This window comes from Podarcis raffonei, chromosome 1, assembly GCF_027172205.1.
Source record: "Podarcis raffonei isolate rPodRaf1 chromosome 1, rPodRaf1.pri, whole genome shotgun sequence".
Taxonomy (NCBI): Eukaryota; Metazoa; Chordata; class Lepidosauria; order Squamata; family Lacertidae; genus Podarcis; species Podarcis raffonei.
In genome coordinates, this window is record NC_070602.1 from 22,894,776 (window position 1) to 22,913,520 (window position 18,745).

The following is an 18,745-nucleotide window of genomic DNA, read 5'->3' on the forward strand; positions in this document are numbered from 1 at the left end:
TGCTGATATCTCATAGTGTAGTGTGGTTGGCTGGGATCCAAAGAGCCGTTGCAATCTTCTAGTGGGTCTTAGAAGCTTTTAATCCACTCATTTGTTGCTGCAGCACCCTGCATCTACCCCCACCTTCCAAAACCCTCAATTGCCTACCAATCCATTCAGACCATGAGGCACAAGGAGCTTCTTCCAAAAAGGAACAACACCTCCTTGCATGCTTCAAAGTATTTGACCACATATGACCTTGCTAGATCCTGGCCCTTAGGAACTATTGTCTGAAGTTGCATAATTTAGATATACTTTATCCTCATCAAAACGATCTATTTCCTCATTGCATTGATTAAATATGGGTTGGAAGAGCTGTTGATCTCTCCAAATATCCACAGAAACCTATTGTTCTAGAATAAACTCATGCTTCCTATAATAATAAGATTTGATGCATGCCCATTATTTATATTTCCCCTTTTCTGTAGGTTTAATGAGATATGCCAAGGTTTTCCCCCCGGCAAAGGGTATCTTCAACATGTACTTTGACCACCTGGGAATATTAAATCATATTTCTCTGAATGATACAATTGACTCATTTGTAAAAGAGACGAGTGTGGATGTGGACACTTTATTGAAGGTTAAGTATGCTTTTGATGCGTGAATGAAAAATGTCTATGAGATTGTAATAATTGTTGTTCTTGTTAAGGAGAAACCTTCACTCTTCCAACATGTCAAAGTAGGAAGCTAGTGCTAGAATGGACACTGGAGTCATTAATCCAGCATTTTTTCACCACTATCCAGATATCCTTATTATAGATGTAATTCTTTTTTTAAAAAAAATTAAAAGTTGATTTCAGAAAAGCCACCATTATAATGGGTTACAGCAAGTAAGACAATTCTGTGGTTCCTGAAAAAAATAGCTGCTCACTGCTTTCTGGGGGGGAGCGGGGGCGATGTTTGCGGTCCCTCAAGCTCTGGCCTCACGTGCTCCAGTCATTGCAGGAAATCTCTCCCCAGTCCCAGGAACCCTGGTCGATTCCCTGCCAAGAAGGACCGTTAAAGCTGGCAGTCTGGGCATTGGCTGTTGCTCCTGCCTGGCCTGGCAGCAACACCTTGAAAGGCGGTGGGCCTCAGAGGCGCAGTCGGGTCCCAATAGCTCAATCCGAGCCATATTTCCTGTATATGTGCCCTATATGCTGAGGGAGTGCATTAATGAAACTTTCAGAAAACCATTGAGTTTGCCCCACCCCCTTAGCACAGGCAAAGTCACATAATGCTTCAACTAAGTTGCCACCTTCAACTCCTTCACTTCTTTCAAGTGGGACTTGAAAGTGCTTAGCTTTAACTGACTCCTACCATTATCTTCAGGGCCCTGAGCAAATACTGATTTTTAAAAACATAGTCTTCTACTCATTAGAAATTTAAGAGAAACTAGGGAGAAATTTAGTACTATCAGTATTATTTTTTGATTACTGCAGCTATGTCTGTGCTGCTTAATTACCAGTTTCATCATCATCAAACCTTTTATTGGCATCACATACCAACATCCATAGCAATCAATACAGAATTCCCGCCTTCCCAGTGACACAAAACATTTGTCAAATGAAAGAGACAAAGCAATCTAACATTACATCTCTAGGTCTCCAGGGAGATCAGACGTCTGCAGTGTGTTTCGACGACAAAAAAACAGAAAAAGATATTTAGCCAATAATTTGGTGAGCTCCTGATTGTTCCCCAATAATAGAAAATGTATGACCTCTAACTCTGGTTTCCATTTGGGGATGCAGAGTTGATCTAGGAACTGCAGGCGGAGATCAACATATAGTTTACATTTAAAAACAAGTTGCTGTCCCTTTATGTTAAACCGTTGTAGCCCTGGGGAAAGAAAGGGATCTAGCAAAACTTCACTAGGGAGAGGATCTTTATCTGTTGTGAGGCAGATGTGTAACCAGCATGTAAGAAATCTCGTCCAGGCTGCAGTCTATACCTTGTGTTGACCTCCTCTAGACACAAGCTGCCTGCACTCATTCTACCAGCTGGGTAAACCCTGGCAGCCAGACTGGAATTCCGTAGAGCAATTGAGCTATAACTTTGACGTTGAAGACCTTGAGGGCAGAGGGGATATGTGAATTACCTCTTGTTATAAATTACAGAAAGGTAGCCGTGTTGGTCTGCCATAGTCAAAACAAAAAAAATTTTCCCTTCCAGTAGCACCTCAAAGACCAACTAAGTTAGTTCTTGGTATGAGCTTTCGTGTGCATGCACACTTCTTCAGATACACTGAAACAGAAATTGCCAGATTTCTGAATTTCAGAAATAGACTGGAAAGAGAAGCTGCTGAATTGCAACTCATTACCAAACTTAAAACCATGGAGAGACCTGGTCTGAACAAAGACATTGGATTCTTATCTCATTATACATGACAAAGCCTTTTTTCACCTTCTCACCCCTTGCTTTTTCCTGTAAGACCTATTGCAGTCGTTAAGAGTCGTCAACAGGCTCATCACAGCTATCTGCCAATCACCCTTTCCCACCACCCTTCTGAGTAATACCCCTCCCCACCTTCTCACTATATAGAGGGATCTGGCAACTTCTGTTTCAGTGTATCTGAAGAAGTGTGCATGCACACGAAAGCTCATACCAAGAACTAACTTAGTTGGTCTTTAAGATGCTACTGGAAGGAAAAAAATTTTTTGTTTTGACTCTTGTTATAAAGAAACACAGTTTCTAAGCAATTTCCCCTCTGATTGCTATTATAAATTAAATTATCTTTTTTAAAATTCCTATTTATTCCTAAAATTGTTTAGCAAGTTTTGTATCTATAAACGCATGAATATATATATATATATATATATATATATATATATATATATATATATATAATTTTCTCACTTTGTTCCAGGATATTGACTTAGGTTTTGAATGTCCTTTGGCTGTACAGTATATCACTGAAGAGCAGATGTTACTTTTAAACCACGAGCCACTGATAGCAACAAAACGTGTGAGATTCAGTAGTCTGCAAAGAGGCAAAAGATTAGATTATGAGTAAATATCAATAACAACATATGTTTTGTTAACAAGCAATGTCTTGTTCTGTTGGGTTTTTCTTTTTAATGTACCCTGCTATTTTACAGAATATAGCAAAATAGCATCTCTCTAATTTGGTTAAATTGTTCAGAGGGTTGCCACTTTCTTGTTCTGCCTGCTCTTAGAACCACTTTGTACTAACATTTGCAATGTATACTGTGTAATACAAGTTTCAAACAAAACTTGTAGGCTTCAAAAATATATCAGTAGGTGATGTGTGTGTCATAGGAAATTGGAAATGGTTTCTGCAGTGTGTATGATGATGACATGGTTTCCCATGACTTCATCATCTGGGGGGGACGGGGACCCACCACCACATTTGGAGCAAAGACTGCTGGAGTCTGCTGTCTTCCAGGGATGTGATATTGCTAGAGCCAGAAGGAACAGGTTCAGATAATATGGCCCATGAAATATTGTACCTACTGGGTGTACCTGACTTGGAGATTAAGGGGTATTTTTGTGTGATTTGATTTAATATTTGTATTCTGCTTTCCCCACAACAAATGTTGAGTTCAAAGTGGCTCACAGTAACAATAATACCATTGCAAGTTAACAGACATTGTGATCATGGTAGTAAATTCAAAGCACAGGAGAATATAAAGCTAAAGACAAATTCATCAAAAAATTACTACAATTCAATACAAAATCATAGTGATTCAAAAGATCAGAAATAGCTGCTGAACAGCAGCCCTGTGCCAGCTGACATGCTTGAAACCACAATTTTCTCTTAGTACTATTTTCCAGCAAGGGAATCTTAGGAACTAGTCAAAATTCATAAAAAATCATTAGATGTGTGATCTGACATCATCAAAGTGGTATTAAATGTATGCTTCTTTTTAATTCAGGCCAGGAGGATCGTGTATAATCAGAGAGGTTTTTAGGACACCAGCTCCTCCGGGCTTTATATCATCTGTACTGGTAGATGTTCTAGATCGGTTTCCTGTTGAATCTAAACTTGATAGCCCTTGTACAGCAAATACTTTAAGAGTTTTGCCCCCTACAGGGACCAGTATATCACACAGGCTTCAGCTGACTTCTCGAGGTTTGTGCATCACCTGATAATGAAAAGTTTTTGGAAGGAGGGTCTTTGGCTTATGCTAATCACACTTCAGGGGGGAAATATATCGGAAAAGAATTGTAGGGAATACTATTCGTCTAAGATGGGTTGCATGGTGGTGGCCCCTGCCCAGCATTTCTTAATTTCCTATGTAGCCTCTTTTATATGTTCCTCGCCATCCAGTCATTTTTATTTCTACTAGATCCCCTTCCTAAATCAACAGCCAGCCAATCAGTCTCCAACTATGTGTAAATTCATAATTTTCTTATGGAGACAAAATGGCAAAATGAAGGAAGGATATGGATGGTGTATCCCAGAAAAGTAAGGTAAGGAGTCAATCTGGTAGCCCCATAAAAAGAAGAGAAAGAGCCCCCAATTTCCAGCCTGTGAATGAAGCATGGGATTTCAGCCTTCACTTGACACTGCCTGCATTTCTGAGGTTTCTAGCAAAATAAAAAGTTTTATGAGCTGTGGGAGTTACAGGGCTGCTGTTGACTAGGAGAGTCACACAGGTAGTGGCAGTCTGTCAAAAATTAGGAATCTAAACTTTACATCAAAGAAGCCATAGCTTCAGGTCAGTTTATCTTTTGTGTAAATTAGGCATATTCATAGCAGCAGCAGCAACAACAACAACAAAGGGAAATGCAGCTTCTGCACATTGAATGATGTTTTCATTATTTTCTTGTTTTCCAGGTCCTTATATGTTCAAACCAACCGATCTTGAGAAAACAGTGGTGATTCCAGGCAGTAGCAGTTTCTTCATTGTTCAAGTTGTGGATGACCAAAATGCTTTAGGAGATGCTACCATGCCTAATAGGGTGCTTTTAAATACAGACATTCCACCTGGGAGGTGGTTCTTGTATGACTTTGGCACTGTAAATAAAAGAAAATGGAAAATTGTTGTTGACATATGTAGATATACAATACAACAGTTTGATGACCTACCACGCCATGCCATTAAATACTTGGATATTGGGTCAAAGCTGGAATTGAAATTCAGAGTGACTCCAGTTAATGTAGGTAAGACTGCATATATTTCTTGTCTCTCTATGTATTCTCTATAAAATGTCTGAAAATGTTTGAAATCATATGAAAGCAAACTCTTTATAAGTTATGATCCTCACTCTAATAATTTAACTGAAATTCAACAAAATGTATTTTACATATATTTTTATCCTATTGACTCCCATCCTGCCTACAGATCTTTCATATGGATTTCTCATTTTGATGTGCATTTGTACACAGATGTATATGAAATAAGGGTACACTGGAATCAGCCAAAATCCTCAAGTATTTTTCAACCCAACTGCAGTCTCAGAGTGGAGCTAAGTTTTGCCTTTTGTGAGAGGTTGTTCTACAGGAAAGAAATATTGGAAATAAACATCATTCTCATTGTTTTTTCCTTCCACAGCGTATAATGTGTTTCATAATAGGCTAATGTACATTGCAATTGGAAGGCCTTCTCTTCTGGATGTGAGCACAAAAATTTATTTTGACGACAACAATAGCAATTTAATCGATATCACTGTTCACAGTAGATTTTTTGAAAAGGTAACATGCCGACAGCTCTTTTCAGAGTACCTTGATAAAGTACACACAGCTTTAATGTGCATTCAGACTCCAAAAAACTATGTTAGCAATCTTCTCCCGTGTTTTTGTACAAAACAAACTTATGTTGGTTGTAGACCAGTTTACGCTATGGCTTTCCTCACAGAACCCTCGAAATTGTAGATTAATGAGACTTGGTTGCTAGATGTGTTGGGCATTCATTGCAGATGTTAGAAGGTGTGGCGGTGAGCTGGCAGGGAGGGGCCAGCTTGTGTGCTGGGAAAAGGCATTGGGTTGGATACTTAGTGTAACCTGGGGGTGAGAGGGAGCCTCTCCTGTTGGACATGTAAAAATCTCAGAGTACCCTGGTAAAGGCGTCTGGGTTGAAATCCGAAGGTCCAGATGACATGAGGTGGGGGTGATGAGCCAAGGGCTTCCGTTCAGTGGCCAGGGGCTGTCAGCTTAGTTTACCAGCATCTTGAGGGGACCCTTAATCCAGGACTGACCCTTGTGAATAATCATCCAGCAGTCAGGTAGGATGATTTGGGATACACACCCAATGCCTATGCTAAAACCTCATGGCCAATTTATTTCCAAGTTTTCCTCATGTCGTTTTTGTTGCTTACTTCCCAGTTCCCAAGGGACACTGCCCACGGGCCTGCAATCCCCCTCCCACAAGCACAAGCACATTTTAAAAGCTATAAAATGTTAATCAGCCAAACGCCTGAGAAACATTTTCACCTGGCAACTAAAGATATGCAATGAAGGCGCCAGGCAAGCCTCCCTAGGGGGAGCCTTCCACAAATGGGGAGCTACCACAGAAAAGGCCCGCTTTTGTGATGGCACCCTCCAGACCTCTTGTAGAGAAGGCACATGCAGAAGGGCCTCAGGTAATGATTACAGGGTCCTGGTTGGTTTATATAGGGTGAGGTGGTCCTTGAGGTATTATAGTCCTGAGCCGTTTAAGGCTTCATAGGTCAAAGCAGCACTAATTGGCAGCCTTTGGGGGGAACGCAACACTGATACAAAAACCAGCCACTCATAGTGTTACACTCCTTTTAATAGCCCTCACCCTACCCCTAATCACCTTCAGGCACCAGTTTAGCACAGACACAGCTATATGGTATAAGACTACACTACAAGGTTTACTGAAAGCAATGGGATGCAAGTTATTAATGACTAGAGTGCAATTGTATCTTACACAGGCATTCCGTTCAAAGCAGTCTGCATATCTGCAAAAATGTGTATACTCAAATCATTGGAACTGGACCCCTTCATGAGCATCCTGGGACTCCAGAAGCCCTGAAGTGCTCTTGCGAGATCTCACAGGTCCATCCAAGTTCTCTTAAAATCTCCCAGGAGCACCCCAGACCCATCATGCAGATAGGCAAAGCATAGCAGAGATAGCTTAAAAGTTATTTTTTGCATCAGATTTTCCTGGTGCAAAAATAGCTTTTAAGCTCTCTGCCTTGCTTCTCAAGCAAGGTGCTCGCCTCCTGCCAGCTCCTTATTCAACTTGCAAGATTTCAACCAGCCAGACTTCAACTGCGTATGGTTGAAATCAGGCAAGTTAAATGCATGTATGACATGGTCGTACTGTAGGTCTATTGTTATGAATGGGGCCCAGTCCCAGCTATCTTTACCTGATGTGTGACCCTTGTCTTTATATGGATATATTGTTGTCATACGTTTGTTTTGGAGTATTAGATTAATAATATTTATTATTCCTGTTTGAGAAACATTTGTCATATGATAATTCTTAAAACTATTCCAATGGAAGACAGAATTTGGATTTCTTCTAGTACGTACAATGCACACATGCTGTGCTGGCGAAATGAATGCAAATGCCTTATGTCAACAGCCATGCTTGCATGGATAAGGCTCTATGGCAGGGGTCAGCAAACTTTTCTACCAGCGGGCCGGCTCACTGTCCCTTAAATCTTCTGGCAGGCTGGACCACACACACACACACACACACACACACACACACACCAGCAGAGGGGGCTTCTCTCTCTCCCCCAGCCCCTCCCTCCCCGATTTCCTACCTCCTCTGGCGGTGGTTGGGAGCCGGCAGCGGTGGCGGCAGCTCTCGCTTCTGGAAGAGCTTTCCCGGGCACCAGGCACAGGGCCAGCAGGCATGCCAAGCTCTAGCCGAAGCCCTGCGATGCGCCCATGGGCCTCTCTGTCCATGGCTGCCTCGCAGGCCAATCCGAAGCCTCACCGCCCACGAGCTGAGGAAACCTGGCACGGCTTTGAATTGGCCAGCATTGCTGCCTGCCCAGAGGCAAACAAAATTCTTTGCAATTTTCCATAGTGTTTGTTTTCTTTTGTTATAACGATTTAATTTCTGACTTATTTATAGTGGGTTTCCCCCCGTGTGTAGATCCATCCCATGATGGGAAGCTAATTATATTCATCTATGTTGGAGACCAAGTAATGTTATGCTTTTTCATAAACATCCCTAGGGTAAAACCACCATAGCTGTTATCGCATTGGGATCTCTCCGATGTGAAGTGACAACTCTTGTCTTAACGCTGAAGAATTCCTGCTCCTATCTTAAATCAATGCACTATGTTCTATCTGCTAAAACCTCTCCTTCAGACTGGCTAGTTGAGGATGTCAGCGCTGAACCAAATGGCTCAGCGATTGCCAGACTTTTAAAGCAGCTACCGGTAAGGATCCTAAATCCCACATTTTAGTTTAGAATTCTTTCGTACCCTTTCTTAAATGTTCTGAACAGGGGAAGGGCACAGATGTATCCATTGTTCTATGAAGCCCCGGGATACATTTTTCCAAAGCCATAAGCAGGCACAAGACTCCTGAGTTGGATGGATTTAAGTGTGGCCCATGAAACAGAGAGCAATGCTGAGGACATCACTACACTCTCTGGTATCTGTGTCAGTGAAGCAGACAAGTAAAAGCTAACTTTTCTTTTGATAGAAGGCAGGGTCAACATTTCCAACTGTCTTTTTTAAAAAAATCAATTTTTTAAATGTTTCATTAATAACAATCCTATGGAGGCCACATTAATTCAATGCCAAATCATGCCAAATCACAATACAATCAAAAGAGCCAACTAAACAGTTCCGAATTAAACATTTTTGGATGACTTCCCGTGTTCTGGATATCAGGAGTTGATGTTATTCCTTGATCCTGCACCAATTCCGATCTTAATCATCTCCAGATCAAAACCTTGGCACTCAGTGGCTGATTCATTTCGCAGGTTACCATTCTCTTTCTTCCAAAACACGTATGTTTCTTAAGTCCGAAATTCAGATACATCTTAAAAGAAACAGAGTTACCTCCGCTCATGGCGAATGCATTGGGGAGTTTCCAATTTGTGCAGTGCTATGCCCTCAGCGTCCCTTCAATACGTCTGGGCTTCAGAGGTCTTCTCAGGATATTTGAATCAGAAGCCCTTTTATTTCCTTTCCCCCCTTTCTTTTCTTTTCTTTTCCCACTCTTTTATTATTTTCATCTTCATGTTTTTTTCCTGCCTTCCTTTGGTCCTGCTCCTGGTGTTGTTGTTGTTTTTATGTCCTCTGCTCTGGGTCAATGAGGGGGTGTGTGCACATGAAGGTGAGGGCTGGCTGGTGAAGGACCCTGTGTGAGAGGCAGGGATGGGAAGGTCTCCCAGGGTGGGAGGCTGGAAGAAAGGAAGCTCCCAGGTGAGATCTGGGAAGAACCACCCCCTTATGTGTGAGACACGGCTTGAGATCTACCTTTGAGAGAGGATTGCATTTCTCTTTCTCTTTCTGTTTTCATTTAGATTAGTTTGCTTTTTAAATTTGTTCTTTTATCTGTATTAATAAAGCCTTAATAATTTTTTTTTTTTTTTAAAGAAATCTGTGCTGCTGGTAATAATTGTATGAATACAGGGTTGGGGAGATGACACAAAGGGGAAACCAGTCTTATTTTTCATCATATAATTTCCCTCTTTTTTCATTTACAAAGATTATCACACAAATAAATTTATACAACCAATTAGAAAACATAAAATCATTGACCCTTTCTGTGCTTACTTATGTTTTATCTTTTATCACTGCATAGCCAATTCATATCTATTTACTATTTATCCTTTGTATTTTATTTAAATGATTTTCACTGCACGTTTTTATGTCAGTCCCGCTAACGATTTAAGTTGTTTGCAAAAATTCTTCAAATAATAAATTTTCCCCATTAAAATGTGTTGTTTTTTGTACAGGTGAACTACAGGCCACCATCTGTTTTGGGAGTTGCTGTTCCACTCACAGAAAACTTCTATAATGCTGACCCCAGCAAACCTAAACTGAGGGATTATTTTACAAATTCAAAAGTAAGTCTTCATAGCTACTCCTGTAAGAGCTTTGAGAATGCACATTTTTAAAAAAATGCTATCCATTTTGCACTCCATGCTGTTGCATGTTCTTCACATACATATACACGCATTAAGAAAAGAGATTTCTAATTAAGAGGAGAATATTGAAATTCAACTTCCAGATAAGCATTTCTATAGAGTTTTCCCCAGAACTTAGGCATCCTGCTTGCACATACTATAGACTCAACATCTGTCTGCTTCCCACTATAAATAGCTGGTTTTTGCATATTATTCTAAGAAAAATAACCTGAAAACTTGGGCTCGAATCCTTATGTTTTAACTTTATGGCCACCTCATGGCCACCTCATATCACTTGCCAAACCTTTGCAGTAATAGGATAGATAGGATCAGAACATATGTTGACACAATTGCCCAACTACTTTCCACACACTCAAGATAAATATACTTCAGGAGTAATGGGAACAATTTGAAGCACCCAGAGCAGCCTTTTTTTGCCCTAGGTGAACTCTACTGTCTCACCCCGTTTTACAATCCTCCATGTTTTCCTGTTCTATCAACAAGAGGCAGTAGAGGATTGCATGCATAGCTCATTTTGCACTATTCCATATATTCAAGATATTGATATTTTACATCTCATTAAAGACTCTCAAAGTCAACTGTATCAAAGCTGCTTAAGAATATTGAGAGTGTAGAGAAGAAAAAGGGAAAGGCTGAAAAGCAGGCAGAGAACTTCATCTGCAAAATCATTTGCTGTCACCCAAGAGCCCCAATGTCCATTCAGCTCATTTGTCTCTTCCTCAAGAGAATGCTTCTCTTCAACCCAACTGCATATCACGCTTCCTGTTCACTAAGGAACAAGAGTTATTGCATAGTTCTCTTTGCCCTGACTCTCCCTTTCTTTCTGACAACCCTTTTCCACCAAATTTGAACACACTGGGTTCTCCAGTCCACTGATAGTTGAAAAACTATAGACTGATTCAGAGGTCAAATGATTTCCATTGCATATGTTGGTCTACTTTGTAAGCACAGTCGAGAATTGCCTTGATTATACCTTCTTTGGGACACGGGTGGCACTGTGGTCTAAACCACAAAGCCCAGGGCTTGCCGGTCAGAAGGTCGGCGGTTCAAATCCCCACAACAGGGTGAGCTCCCATTGTTCGGTCCCAGCTCCTGCCCACCTAGCAGTTTGAAAGCACATCAAGTGCAAGCAGCGGGAAGGTAAACAGCGTTTCTGTGTGCTGCTCTGGTTCGCCAGAAGTGGCTTCGTCATTCTGGCCTCATGACCCGGAAGCTGTCTGCAGACAAACCCTGGCTCACTCAGCCAGTAAAGCGAGATGAGCGCCACAACCCCAGAGTCGTCCATGACTAGACCTAACAGTCAGGGGTCCCTTTACTTTTCCAACAGAATTCTGGACGGTACAAGCAATGTGCTGGCAAGTCAAACCGCTCCGCATGTGGATGTACAGAAAATATGAAGCTGTCCTTTTCTGTTGCCTTTTCTGATTGCAAGGAGAAGGTAAGGGCTATGCCTACATGTGCAGCTTTTTGTTTGTTATTCAGAGGAGATATGTAGTACAGTCATACCTCGGGTTGAATGTGCTTCAGGTTGAGCTCTTTCGGGTTGCGCTCCGCTGCAACCCGGAAGTGACGGAGTGTGTTACTTCCGGGTTTTGGTGCTTGCGCACCACAGACGCTCATAATGACGTCACAGGCATGCACGGAAGTGGCAAAACGTGACCCGCGCACGCGCCGTCACATCTTACGTTCTATTCAGGATGCAAACGGGGCTCCAGAACAGATGCCGTTCGCATCTGGAGGTACCACTGTATCCTGGAACCATTACATCCAGTATGTAAAGTACCGGGTATATCAAAATAACAGTACGTTAAGAAACCTAAGAAGGCAAAAATACCCTTAGCTACTGCTGAGAAGATGACAATGTTGTGACAGGCAAATATCTTTGGGGAGGGAATTCCGCAAATGGGGCATCATAACCAATAAATCTTTTCTCTGGCTGCCTTCTGCCACACCTCAGATGGTGGGGACACCTGAAAGAGAATTTCTAAAGACTCCCAGGGTTCTTCAAGGTGCTTGGGTCCCAAGCTGTATAGGGCTTTAAAGGCGAACTTAGAAATGGACTGGTAGCTAGTGAAGCCTTTTGAGCCACTCACAGTTACTAACTTAGCAGCTGTATTCTGCAGTAACTGCAATTTCTGAGCAGTCTCCAAAGATAGCCCCAGATGCAACCCAATACAGTAGTCAATCCTTGTTTCCAGATAACTGTGGCCAGGCTATCGCTTTCCAGAAGAAGCTGCAGCTGGCACACCAGCCTAAATTAATGTGAAAGACATTCCTTCCCACAAAGGCTTATCTGGTTCTCCATTGACAAAGCTATATTTAAGAGTGTGCTCAGTCTAAGAATTTGATCCTTTAGAGCAGTGTTTCCCAACCTTTTCTCAACCGTGGCCCTCTTCTGACCTTGTGTTCTTCCTGTGGCCCACCCCACATGGACGTAGCCAAGAGGGGGGCTTGGGGGCAGCTGTCTTCCCATAAGTAAAAATCAATTAAAATCCATGCAGAGCCGGTGCAACGCTGCCGACGGGCCCTACGCTCATTGGCAACATCTGATGGCCCTGATCCACTAAGCGCTGAGGTGGATTGCACCCTGCACCTTGCAGTGTCAGGCCAGGCTGCCACCGAACCCAGCACTGGCAGCAACAACAAGCAACTCTGGCTCGCCCAGCCCTACCCATTGCCACCCCACCACCGCACTTACCTGACCTGGGAGTTCTGGACTGCGGGCTCTACTGGTCAAAACGGGAGCTTCAGCGATTGCCCTCTCTTTCTGGAAACAAACCAGGACTGCTCCAAGAAAACACACGTGGCAAAAAGGAATGTTAGGCCCTGCTGGGCTGCCTCCTTACCAGCTTGTGAAACGCTACTTTAGAAGGAGTGCAACCTTATGCATAACAGATTTAACAGATGTGCCACCTACCCACAGAATCTCAGACCTTCTGGGACTGATTTTCAGTCCATTGGTTTTCATTCAGCTCATTACCAATTTGTAAGTCCAGCATCAGACTTCCTATTTAGCAGAACTAAACCAGATTATGTAAATACTTACATTTGTGTCATTCCATGTCTTTCCATGCAGGCATCATTTTAATGTCAGTGATTTCTATATATGTTTCATTGCCAGGCCCTGCGAATGAAATTCCCAGTATCAAGGCTTCCTCTCTATTTCACCATTAAGGATGAGGGTCGCTCTGTAAATCTGACATCTCCTTATTTTATCACAATCATAGAAGTCAACAACAGAACCAACTGGAAAGTTTCAGGTAGGGAGCAGAAGAATCTTGGGATTCATCATTATCTTTCGTATCGGAGAGGTTCTGTTGGAAATACTTGTCGTCAATGTATTTTCAGGCTCTCTTTCTTGCCCTATAGTAGGTGTGATGAACCTTTGGTCCCCTGTATGTTGCTGAATTCCCATCATCCCTATCCATTGGCCATGCCTGCTGGGGCTGTTGCAAGTTCTAGTTCAGGGAAGACTTGATGTGGAAAGATTTGAATCTAGTCCAATTCTTTCTGCATGCAAAACCTATTACACCCACAGACCCTTAAGGCCTGAAACAAGCATAACACAACCCATTGGTTTACCATGGGTACACCCCTCCCCCTAGCTGTTCTTCCTCCTCTAGTTCTCCTGCTAGCTTTTACCATGACTAATTTCAACATGAGTAGAAAAATGAGAGTACCCCTAAACTTTTTTTAGAAAAAAAGCACTGCTGTTTGTTAACCTCTGGAAAGCCGCTGTAGAAGACCCTGAGCAGCTCTAATACATCATGCTGTGCCTCTGATACCTTTCTTACTTTTACATTTCATGAGAAATAGATCTGGCTATTCATCTGTATTCAGGCCCTACTGAAATGTAAAAAAGAAGGAAGAAACTCAAACCTACCACTCTGCGACTGTTTTAACTGTTTTTTCAGGTACCAATCAAACATCAAGTATGTTAAAAATGAAAAAATATTTGGAGCACAGACTCAAAACTGAACTATATAACCCAGATGGCCTATCTATAACGATAACTGTAAGTGCCAGAGAAAATACATACAGTGCTACCTCGGGTTACAAACACCTTGGGTTACAAACACTTCGGGTTACAAACACTTCGGGTTATAGACTCCACTAACCTGGAAGTAGTACCTCGGGTTAAGAACTTTACCTCAGGATGAGAACAGAAATTGCACGCTTGCAGCACAGCGGCAGTGGGAGACTCCATTAGCTAAAGTGGTACCTCAGGTTGAGAATGGTTTCAGGTTAAGAGCAGACCTCTGGAATGAATTAAGTTCGTAACCAGAGTTACCACTGTACCTTAAACCCCAACTCTTCTTACCTTAAACTCTTTGTACCTGGGTGGTCCAACTTTACAAACAAAGTGTGTCACAAGAGTACTCAAACCCTTTCAAAGTGCCCCAATTTTCCTGCATCATCCCAGAATTTGAAGAAGCCATCCCAGCTTCTGATTTGATCCTTTTGTTGTTTAGTCGTTTAGTCATGTCCGACTCTTCGTGACCCCCTGGACCAGAGCACGCCAGGCCCTCCTATCTTCCACTGCCTCCTGCAGTTCTTCAGACTCATGTTTGTAGCTTCGAGAACACTGTTCAACCATCTTGTCCTCTGTCGTCCGCTTCTCCTTGTGCCCTCAATCTTTCCCAACATCAGGGTCTTTTCCAGGGTGTCTTCCAAAGTATTGGAGCCTCAGCTTCAGGATCTGACCTTCCAGTGAGCACTCAGGGCTAATTTCCTTAAGAATGTATGCGTTTGATCTTCTTGCAGTCCATGGGACTCCTCCAGCACCATAATGCAAAAGCATCAATTCTTGAATTGATTTGATCCTAATTCAAAAGCATCAATTCTTGAATTGATTTGATCCTAGAATGTCCCATTTACCCCCTCCAGCATCACTGCTGACCCTGGGGAGGAGGATGCTGCGCTTTCGCACAAGTTAGCATGGCACCAAAAGATATGTCCTGATTTTCATCAGAGGAATGTTGGTGCCATGCTGACTTGTCTGTGTACCTCGACACCGAACCTGCGGGTCACACAAAGCCTAGTGATGTGGGCAGGTGGTGTGGTGGAACAAGGCCTAAAATTGATGCATGCCCCACCCCTGTGCTGCCTTCCCAAAGCTGGGTAATAAAGGCATCAGGCCTTGGGAAGGAGACAGGAGGGCTCTAGGATCCTGTCAGCCCTCACAGCTCCTTCCCAGCACTTACCCAACTTAAAGAAGGCAGCACGAGGGTTGGGGAGGGGGCATCAGATGTTGCTGAGGGGTGGGGGAAAAAGCCTTGAGGTCCACATGCAGCCCTTGGACCACATGTTGGGCCACTGTGCAATATACATTTGACATTGTGCTGCTGTGGTCTAAACCACTGAGCCTAGGGCTTGCGGATCAGAAGGTCAGCGGTTCGAATCCCCACAACGGGGTGAGCTCCCGTTGTTTGGTACCTGCTCCTGCCAACCTAGCAGTTCGAAAGCACATCAAAGTAAACAGGTATCGCTCTGGCGGGAAGGTAAACGGCATTTCCGTGCACTGCTCTGTTTTGCCAGAAGTGGCTTAGTCATGCTGGCCACATGATCTGGAAGCTGTCTGTGGACAAATGCCGGCTCCCTCAGCCTATGGAGCGAGTTGAGCGCCGCAACCCCAGAGTCGTCTGCGACTGGACCTAACAGTCAGGGGTACCTTTACCTTTTTAATTTGCATATTAATTCAAAATATCAGAAATTTTCTGTTCCAAGGATATAACACAGTTGCTAGCAACACTGATTTTTAGGCTGTAGTTATACAAACAATTGAATGCATGTAAGATGCTTTTCTCAATAAGCAGCTCCTGTCTGTTCTACGTGGTACTGCACATTATTTCTGTGAAACATTTCAAGTGAACATGAACACTTTATATTTCGGTTATAGTTTATGACATTTAAGAGAATCGGATTTTTAAAAAATGGAGCAGCAATATTGAGGCAATATTGCACCATGTGCCACATTGCAGTTCAGCCAGCCATATCTATATTTCTGTTCAGGTCATACAAAACACTTATTTTCTTTCAGCAACCAGATCACATTAATAGCCAAGGATTACAGTTTTAATTTAAAAAATGAAAACAAATGTTACTGCATATTAGTAACAACTTTCCCCCCCTTTCCAACAGGGATCTGAGCTTTTCCATTTCAGGGTATCAACTATTCCTGGAGTCTCCTTTTGTAACTTATTTGACGAATTTCAGGTATTGTCATTAGCTCTTTTTTAAAAACAACAACACACAAATTACACACAGAATGAATTAACAAACATAAAATAGGATACAAGATTGTACAAAATGTTCCCACATATTTAGCCCTTACTTCAGCACATTCCCAGAGAACAGCAGGAATTAGCGGGTGCAAGGGGGACTGGAGAAGGACACTTTAGGAAAACACACAGAAGTGGAAGCTAAAGCAGACTGGAGCGCATATATATATATATATCCTCATACAGGGTGTGTTTTTTAAAAGAGGCCCCGTAGAACATGTGTACTCTGTATCCACAGGGCCTCTTTTAAAGGACTCACCCTGTATATATGAATGATTTTCTGGATGCCAAGGCCCAGAACTGAGGCAAGTACTCTTTAGTGACAGAAGCCCAGCAGATATTTAAATAGCACAACTGTGACTTTGGTCATTGACTAAAAACACTGCAAGGCAGTGTCTTAGCTCACAAAGCAATAGCTTTGAATGGTGCCTGAAGATTTTGCTTTGTCACTTCTGTTGTACAAGCTCTAGAAACTTAATTGTGTGTGGGGTTTTTTTAATTAAAGTTCAGAGTTTGGGCCATGTGCTGGCTCTGGCACAGCAATATGCCCCCTGCCCTCTTGGCAGGCCTGCCAGTGCCAAACATATGACCATGGAAAGGCTGCCATCTCAAACAAGAGCTAATAGGGTCACTTGGATAATTTGGGCCAGGTTAACTTTCTGCTCCAGCCTTTCCAATTTAATGCCTTCCAGGTGATTTTGGACTGCAAAGGGCTAATGGGGATGGGAGTCCCAAATGTCTGGGAAGGCTAGTCTGCTCTGGCTGGCAGCACCTCTCCAATATTTCAGGGAGAGTTCCTTCCTAGCCATGCTACCCCAAATCTTTCTGAAGTAGAAATAGTAGTAGTAACTGAACCTTTGGCCTTTTGTAAGCAAAACGTGCTTTACCACTGAACTGTGAGCCTTCCCTCATAGAAATGATCGACTGAGAATACAAGGAAAAACCTATGCTTAACACAGAGAGCCATACTTTCTTAGCCCATACTTTTCTGGGTATTTTATTTTACGAGGTACAATAATAATGCAGTATCTTGCAACAAACCGCATGCAATGCTTACCAAATTGGTTTCCCTATAAACTCAGATGACTGTTTCTGTTCCCCCACCACTTAGATTTGCATATGCCAGCTTTCGCTATCACTTAGACCAGTTTCACTTTCTTGTTGTCAACAGGATGAGCAATAGTCAATTTAAAGGGAAGTGACTGTTGGAATTACAATATTTTCTGTTGCAGATTTATATTGACGATTCTCCACTGGCATTCCCAGGAAACTCTCTTATCACTTCAATGACGACTATTTTAATGGGAGGCATTATTTTTGTGGCATTTATTCTGTATGTATTTGAAATTGAGATACGGAACTTCTTAAAAAGGAAACTAAGAAGAAATAAAGTGGCATCAAAACCCCCACCCAAGAGAGCTTCAGTAAATTCTGGTGATTCTGCAGGAAGTTGACTGGCAATAGTAATAACGTTATAATAATGTGTTGGTTTTTAAGACCCCCTGTTCCTTTTATCAGTAACTATGTACCACAAATGTTAATGGTATTTTTTTTGAACGAACATATGTACAACTATTTCATCTTTAGCTGTAGTCTTTCTGTTTAGGAAAAATATTTTTGAAAAGATGTGATGAATTTTCACTTGTTGTTCCTTAGGATGAAATGCATTTAGTCGCTGCTTGTCCTGAATTTTACTGAAGTTTATTGGGCAAGATTCCACCCCCCTCCGAAAATGTCACTGAAGCAGTATACAATAAAATAGTTCATATATTTAAAATACACTGCACTGCTAAATGTGTCTACTTACGCCTCTGTTTATTTTAATGTACAGGTTATTTCTGGAACTCTCTAGCTTTCTCCATAATCCAGGGCATGTTTGCAATTTGGTCTCTGGTTCCTCTGCCCCTTTGAAATCCAGCTTGCACTTCTGGGAGTTCTCGGTCCACATACTGCTTAAGCCTGTCTTGTAGAATTTTAAGCATAACCTTGTTAATGTGTGAAATGAGTGCAATTGTGCGGTAGTTGGAGCATTCTTTGGCACTGCCCTTCTTTGGGATTGGGATGTAGACTGATCTTCTCCAATCCTCTGGCCACTGCTGTGATCCACACGACGGTCACCTCCAGACTGGATTATTGTAACTTGCTCTACGTGGGGCTGCCCTTGAGACTGACCCAGAAACTCCAGCGGGTGCAGAATGCTGCAGCGAGACTCCTTACGAGGTCTTGGCTGCGAGATCACATTCACCCGGTGCTATACCAGCTGCACTGGCTCCCGGTGGAGTACAGGATCAGGTTTAAGGTGCTGGTTTTAACCTTTAAAGCCCTATACGGCCTAGGACCCTTGTACCTACGGGACCGCCTCTCCTGGTATGCCCCACAGAGAAACTTACGGTC

The 18,745-nt window shown here is 42.4% G+C and overlaps 1 protein-coding gene across 2 annotated transcripts in view; it reads left to right on the forward strand.

Moving 5' to 3' along the window:
* LOC128407868 (cation channel sperm-associated auxiliary subunit beta-like) overlaps window positions 1-18,132 on the forward strand; it is a 48,907-nt gene extending 30,775 nt beyond the window's left edge. The window contains exons 16-27 of one of the 2 annotated variants that reach the window (XM_053376805.1): window positions 468-619; window positions 2,885-3,027; window positions 3,915-4,111; window positions 4,820-5,146; window positions 5,538-5,677; window positions 8,140-8,346; window positions 9,879-9,989; window positions 11,398-11,508; window positions 13,192-13,330; window positions 13,985-14,085; window positions 16,212-16,286; window positions 17,584-18,132. In XM_053376805.1, coding sequence (XP_053232780.1) covers window positions 468-619; window positions 2,885-3,027; window positions 3,915-4,111; window positions 4,820-5,146; window positions 5,538-5,677; window positions 8,140-8,346; window positions 9,879-9,989; window positions 11,398-11,508; window positions 13,192-13,330; window positions 13,985-14,085; window positions 16,212-16,286; window positions 17,584-17,805 — 1,925 coding nt within the window. In that variant the 3' untranslated portion in view covers window positions 17,806-18,132. The remainder of the gene's footprint in view (window positions 1-467; window positions 620-2,884; window positions 3,028-3,914; window positions 4,112-4,819; window positions 5,147-5,537; window positions 5,678-8,139; window positions 8,347-9,878; window positions 9,990-11,397; window positions 11,509-13,191; window positions 13,331-13,984; window positions 14,086-16,211; window positions 16,287-17,583) is intronic. The other variant, XM_053376814.1, reaches the window with a different exon arrangement.
* Window positions 18,133-18,745: the final 613 nt, after the last annotated feature.